General features: G+C 44.5%; 2 protein-coding genes across 2 annotated transcripts; both read right to left on the reverse strand.

Annotated features, from left to right (window-relative positions):
- Positions 1 to 85: 85 nt before the first annotated feature.
- Positions 86 to 2,621, reverse strand: LOC149382482 (wall-associated receptor kinase-like 9). The gene is made up of 2 exons (XM_089601504.1): positions 1,781 to 2,621; positions 86 to 1,508 (listed from the first exon to the last, which is right to left on the reverse strand). The coding sequence occupies exons 1-2, from the start codon at positions 2,619 to 2,621 to the stop codon at positions 319 to 321; spliced, it is 2,031 nt and encodes a 676-aa protein (XP_089457630.1). The 3' UTR covers positions 86 to 318.
- Positions 2,622 to 4,150: 1,529 nt separating this feature from the next.
- LOC149382483 (wall-associated receptor kinase-like 9) lies at positions 4,151 to 6,762 on the reverse strand. The gene is made up of 2 exons (XM_089601505.1): positions 5,922 to 6,762; positions 4,151 to 5,649 (listed from the first exon to the last, which is right to left on the reverse strand). The coding sequence occupies exons 1-2, from the start codon at positions 6,760 to 6,762 to the stop codon at positions 4,460 to 4,462; spliced, it is 2,031 nt and encodes a 676-aa protein (XP_089457631.1). The 3' UTR covers positions 4,151 to 4,459.
- Positions 6,763 to 6,986: the final 224 nt, after the last annotated feature.

Here is a 6,986-nt window from a genome sequence, read left to right on the forward strand (position 1 = left end):
ATAGAGTGCTGCTATTTATCACGATTCACGATTTCTCAAGATCCACCCAATGAGTGAATTACTTATACATATATAGCCTTAACAAAATCTTGAGTAACAGAGTTGTACAAATGTATCAGGCTGTTACAATTGGGGTTATAGTATTGAATATATACAGCATCGACATTGATAAACACTACGAGGCATTTTTTTACAGGTATATTGCATAACGACGAGTATACCTTATATCGACGACGAACCCAATCATAACTTACAAGGGTAATACCGTTTGCCGATGAAAAAATTTACCGAGACATAACCGATGCTTACTGCTAGTACTTAAACCCTTGGTTCTAAGGACCAAGTCATAACGGTCGACTCTGCATAATCTCGTGTGTTTCTAGTATCATCAACATTAGCAGTGAAGTCCAAGTCACCGTAAAAGGAGCGAGTCTCTTCCATTTCCATGATCGTTTGGTTATTCCTGAGTCCTTCCAATTCAACAGACACTTGTTTCATCGTCGGCCTCTTCTTCCCGCTCAGCCTCAGACACCTCACCACCAACTCTGCCACGGTCCGAAGATCGCCCTCGCTCATATCTCCGACGACACGAGGGTCTACGATCTCGCAGATCCCGTTACCCTCCTTGGTCAGCGAAATAAAGGTCGAGACCAAGTTCTTTCCGTCGTTGTCTCCAGCGAAAGAGTAGGGATTTTCCCCGGTGAGCAACTCCACGAGCGTCACGCCGAAGCTGTACACGTCGCTCTTGTCAGTGAACTGGCTAGACTGGAAGTACTCGGGGTCCATATAGCCCAGCGTTCCTTGGACTGCCGTGGTCAGATGGGTCTTTTCATGTGGGACTGACCTCGAGGTTCCGAAATCAGACACCTTGGCATTGTACTTGTCGTCCAAGAGCACGTTGGAGGACTTGATGTCGCGGTGGAAAACAGGGATCGAGGCCGAGGAGTGCATGTAAGATATAGCCCCTGCCACGTCACATGCGATTCTTAATCGATTTTCCCACGACAGCAAATGAGTCTCTGGTGATCCGATTTTCTTACGGATGTGTTGTGAGAGTGTTCCATTTGGGACGAACTCGTAGACCAGAAGAGGGGTTTCGGTCTCTAAACAGAAGCCGAGAAGCTTGACGATATTGCGGTGGTCAATCCGCGACAGAACGACGACCTCATTGATGAACTGCTCGATCTGACTCTCGCTGATCCACTTCGACTTTTTGACGGCCACTACAGTTCCGTCTGGCAACATTCCTTTGTAGACCGCACCAAAACCTCCCTCGCCGAGAAACCTGCTCCGGCTATAGTTATCGGTCGCTCTCAGTAGCTCCTCGGCAGAGAAGAGCCTTGCTTTCTCTTCGTTCGCGTTGGTCGATAGTTTCTCTTGCAGCAAAACCCCTCCGTTTCGCTTGAAGAACTCATGTTTCCTGATTTTTTCCTTCCTTTCCTTCAAGAACCAATATAGCTTGTAACTTGAGAGGATCAAAACCAAAAGTACTAACCCAATGCCAACACCTGATAAGGACACCGAATCAAACCACTGAGAATATAAATCTCACACACACAAACTTCAAGAATTCTAAACCCTGATTTCTGATAGATCAAATTTATCTACAATACCAAAATATAATACAATATGAAGGATTTTATAACACAAAACAATTTATAAATTTCCGAGGATGAAATGACTTAACAAAAATATGATAGGTTACTTCACAGGAGGAACTCATGATACTAAGTAAAAATAGAATAGCATAAATATTAGAAGAAGGTTTCGTTTTTGGTACCTAAAATAGCAACGAACTTGACTGGAAATTTTTTTCGGCCGACAAGCACGCATTCAGATCCTCCAGAGCTCCGTTTAGTGCCAGCCGGACAGCCGCAGAAGAACATCCTCGGATTCACGGAGCAGCTCTCAGTTTTGAGCGGAACCAACAAAGGCGTGCGTTTGTTGATCTTACTCTCGTTTGACAACATGTTCGCGTCCAACACATCCTGACCGCTCACTCCGAACGCCGCCCCAATCGAGGAAGCCGTGTCCCCGCTCCCAACCGCGAATGTCAGCAGAGCTCTTACGCCGTTGGCCGTCTGGTTGGCGCTCGGGCAGGCGCATCGGATCCGCACGATCACATTGGTCATCCCGGTCGCGATGTATTGCCGACGGTAGCTAGGGTTCTGGCTGATTATGGCTTTGCAGGTCGTGAGGCCGCCGTAAGTCCGGTTGGAGATGACATCGTAGGTGCTGTTTTCTCCGTTGGGGTAGGAGGTGAAGTACTGGAAGTAGTTGAGCGGGCAGAAGCACGACAGAGGGACCAGGACAGGCCGGTCGGGATCGAGTTTGGCGTCTGGGGACACGGCGTTGAGCGAAGCCGTGGCGGAGGAGTCGGCGGTAAGGAGGCGTGCGATGGTCGAGACTGTGGCATACAGCGGTGGTGTCGGCCTGTACGCCACCAGAGACTCGCATGTCATCGAGTCGTTTCCGCGGCAGCGGTATCCCTCCGATATGTTGTTGGCGAGGTTTTCATCGCCGAGCCAGCACGTGTTGTTGAGGTACGCTTGTTGGCACTGTGATACCCGAAACAACACCGCGGTTTGACACAGAATGATAAGCATATATTTTAGCTCCATTTTTTTTTTGTTGTTGAATACTTCAATTGAAAGGTATGAAAAGATTGTTGGGAGTTTTTGTAGTCCAGTACAAAAACTCTCATGCTTGGGCAATATGACTTAGTTTTTTTATTGACTAAATTAGCCGCCTTTCATTTTCTTTCAGTCCATTCCTTCTATTTGTTATAGTCTTGAGCCCTGAATTTCCGCTGAAGGGTTCAAAGTAGAAACGGTAAAGATTTTTGTCACGAGTTCACGACTCACGACTCCCCTACAAAAAGCAATAAAGCCTAGAAACTTTCTTCCAACAAATCATGGTTGACTTGGGCCGTAGCCAATGAGGAACAGGCATGGTCCTTCTACAAAGGAGTATGGAAGTAAAATAATCGAAAATTGATCAAATCTTGTGGTCCCTAAATTAGTATAATTGGTTTACGTAACACAAATCTATATGTGTAACACAATTAAAAATCTAACAACACGATGTGTAATTGGTTTATTTAGATACAAATCTTGTAGTAAACAAAAAATATATTAATAGTGGAGAATAAATATTAGCACGTCTCTCTTCATATAATTCATAATGAATAAATTAAAAAATAGATACAAAAATTACAAATTCGTGTTGAAAGAATTATAATAAAATAAAATTGTACATGGATAAGGGATCAACAACGAGTGAAGGCACTCGCTTGGCTTCTCGAAGACGTTTTGCGATAGCAAAAGAGGAGTCATTTGTGGAGATGATCGTGAAGGACTCCGAGCATAGATCGCTATAACCGGGACTTGGTGAGGAAGAGAATAAAACACAATTAATAAACCATATCCCAAATTTCAGTACAAACAAAACCGAATAGACCAAATAAATCGTCATGCAAAACCATTAGAGTCTTGCAATTTTGAATCTCGTATTCAATCCAGCAAAACAAATAAATCAAAAATCAAAATCGTCAACCATAAACCAAACATTGAACTGACAAACATTAAACTATAGCATTCAAATAACACACTCTCATGTGATGTTAAAATTGAATTATTGGGATCAATTTGTAATGGAAAATCGAATAGAGGTTGACTTCGAACAACAGTGATAACGACGAGGAAAATCGAACAACATGGAATATTTGGAAGAAGAATTAAAATGTTGTGCAGAATGACACATCGGTGTAAGAAAATGCAGACGAAAAAACGCAGAGATATGAAACACACAAGCTTAGAAAATAAATCTCAGAGAAATGACAATAATCACCACAAAAGGCAGAAAATAAACATTGAGCTTATATTCATCAATTGATGAGAATCAATATAGCATAACATTCAATTTTGAGTGGAAAGTTACTAAAATTTAAAACAAAAGGACGAAAACATAAAACACACAGTATAAACAAAAATAACCATCAAATGGCTATTCTTAATATAAAAATGAAAATTTTGTCTATTTTCCATAGTTTATGTTTGGCATGGTTTACCGCGTATTAGACATCAGCGACAAAATCTTTGTGATTTATTTGGTCTAACAATGTCAATAGTCCACACTTAAAATAGAGTGCTGCTATTTATCACGATTCACGATTTCTCACGATCCACCCAATGAGTGAATTACTTATACATATATAGCCTTAACAAAATCTTGAGTAACAGAGTTGTACAAATGTATCAGGCTGTTACAATTGGGGTTATAGTATTGAATATATACAGCATCGACATTGATAAACACTACGAGGCATTTTTTTACAGGTATATTGCATAACGACGAGTATACCTTATATCGACGACGAACCCAATCATAACTTACAAGGGTAATACCGTTTGCCGATGAAAAAATTTACCGAGACATAACCGATGCTTACTGCTAGTACTTAAACCCTTGGTTCTAAGGACCAAGTCATAACGGTCGACTCTGCATAATCTCGTGTGTTTCTAGTATCATCAACATTAGCAGTGAAGTCCAAGTCACCGTAAAAGGAGCGAGTCTCCTCCATTTCCATGATCGTTTGGTTATTCCTGAGTCCTTCCAATTCAACAGACACTTGTTTCATCGTCGGCCTCTTCTTCCCGCTCAGCCTCAGACACCTCACCACCAACTCTGCCACGGTCCGAAGATCGCCCTCGCTCATATCTCCGACGACACGAGGGTCTACGATCTCGCAGATCCCGTTACCCTCCTTGGTCAGCGAAATAAAGGTCGAGACCAAGTTCTTTCCGTCGTTGTCTCCAGCGAAAGAGTAGGGATTTTCCCCAGTGATCAACTCCACGAGCGTCACGCCGAAGCTGTACACGTCGCTCTTGTCAGTGAACTGGCTAGACTGGAAGTACTCGGGGTCCATATAGCCCAGCGTTCCTTGGACTGCCGTGGTCAGATGGGTCTTTTCATGTGGGACTGACCTCGAGGTTCCGAAATCAGACACCTTGGCATTGTACTTGTCGTCCAAGAGCACGTTGGAGGACTTGATGTCGCGGTGGAAAACAGGGATCGAGGCCGAGGAGTGCATGTAAGATATAGCCCCTGCCACGTCACATGCGATTCTTAATCGATTTTCCCACGACAGCAAATGAGTCTCTGGTGATTCGATTTTCTTACGGATGTGTTGTGAGAGTGTTCCATTTGGGACGAACTCGTAGACCAGAAGAGGGGTTTCGGTCTCTAAACAGAAGCCGAGAAGCTTGACGATATTGCGGTGGTCAATCCGCGACAGAACGACGACCTCATTGATGAACTGCTCGATCTGACTCTCGCTGATCCACTTCGACTTTTTGACGGCCACTACAGTTCCGTCTGGCAACATTCCTTTGTAGACCGCACCAAAACCTCCCTCGCCGAGAAACCTGCTCCGGCTATAGTTATCGGTCGCTCTCAGTAGCTCCTCGGCAGAGAAGAGCCTTGCTTTCTCTTCGTTCGCGTTGGTCGAGAGTTTCTCTTGCAGCAAAACCCCTCCGTTTCGCTTGAAGAACTCATGTTTCCTGATTTTTTCCTTCCTTTCCTTCAAGAACCAATATAGCTTGTAACTTGAGAGGATCAAAACCAAAAGTACTAACCCAATGCCAACACCTGATAAGGACACCGAATCAAACCACTGAGAATATAAATCTCACACACACAAACTTCAAGAATTCTAAACCCTGATTTCTGATAGATCAAATTCATCTACAATACCAAAATATAATACAATATGAAGGATTTTATAACACAAAACAATTTATAAATTTCCGAGGATGAAATGACTTAACAAAAATATGATAGGTTACTTCACAGGAGGAACTCATGATACTAAGTAAAAATAGAATAGCATAAATATTAGAAGAAGGTTTCGTTTTTGGTACCTAAAATAGCAACGAACTTGACTGGAAATTTTTTTCGGCCGACAAGCACGCATTCAGATCCTCCAGAGCTCCGTTTAGTGCCAGCCGGACAGCCGCAGAAGAACATCCTCGGATTCACGGAGCAGCTCTCAGTTTTGAGCGGAACCAACAAAGGCGTGCGTTTGTTGATCTTACTCTCGTTTGACAACATGTTCGCGTCCAACACATCCTGACCGCTCACTCCGAACGCCGCCCCAATCGAGGAAGCCGTGTCCCCGCTCCCAACCGCGAATGTCAGCAGAGCTCTTACGCCGTTGGCCGTCTGGTTGGCGCTCGGGCAGGCGCATCGGATCCGCACGATCACATTGGTCATCCCGGTCGCGATGTATTGCCGACGGTAGCTAGGGTTCTGGCTGATTATGGCTTTGCAGGTCGTGAGGCCGCCGTAAGTCCGGTTGGAGATGACATCGTAGGTGCTGTTTTCTCCGTTGGGGTAGGAGGTGAAGTACTGGAAGTAGTTGAGCGGGCAGAAGCACGACAGAGGGACCAGGACAGGCCGGTCGGGATCGAGTTTGGCGTCTGGGGACACGGCGTTGAGCGAAGCCGTGGCGGAGGAGTCGGCGGTAAGGAGGCGTGCGATGGTCGAGACTGTGGCATACAGCGGTGGTGTCGGCCTGTACGCCACCAGAGACTCGCATGTCATCGCATCGTTTCCGCGGCAGCGGTATCCCTCCGATATGTTGTTGGCGAGGTTTTCATCGCCGAGCCAGCACGTGTTGTTGAGGTACGCTTGTTGGCACTGTGATACCCGAAACAACACCGCGGTTTGACACAGAATGATAAGCATATATTTTAGCTCCATTTTTTGTTGTTGTTGATGTAAGCATAATTTAAACGATCTTAATTAGCCAAGATCTTAGAACTAAATGATTTTCACAGAACATTAGGGATTGAGAAAAACCTACCTCGATCCATGACGAGAGTGACGGTGACGACAACAGATGATCACCGGAATTGGTTTATCTCTCTTGACCTCTTTAGACTTTAGAGCTTTCTTTTGATGGCAGAGGAAAACTACGTAATAGG

The sequence above is a fragment of the Urtica dioica genome, chromosome 11 (genome assembly GCF_054948205.1).
Source record: "Urtica dioica subsp. dioica isolate 48M chromosome 11, U.dioica_male_clone48M_v1_H2, whole genome shotgun sequence".
Taxonomy (NCBI): Eukaryota; Viridiplantae; Streptophyta; class Magnoliopsida; order Rosales; family Urticaceae; genus Urtica; species Urtica dioica.

What these genes read in the sequence shown, in the direction of transcription:
- LOC149382482 (XM_089601504.1), bottom strand. Translation starts at nt 2,621, where the DNA reads ATGGAGCTAAAATATATGCTTATCATTCTGTGTCAAACCGCGGTGTTG. An exon ending in CAAGTTCGTTGCTATTTTAG is followed by an intron (nt 1,509 to 1,780) that starts GTACCAAAAACG and finishes TGTCCTTATCAG; the next exon opens with GTGTTGGCATTGGGTTAGTA.
- LOC149382483 (XM_089601505.1), bottom strand. Translation starts at nt 6,762, where the DNA reads ATGGAGCTAAAATATATGCTTATCATTCTGTGTCAAACCGCGGTGTTG. An exon ending in CAAGTTCGTTGCTATTTTAG is followed by an intron (nt 5,650 to 5,921) that starts GTACCAAAAACG and finishes TGTCCTTATCAG; the next exon opens with GTGTTGGCATTGGGTTAGTA.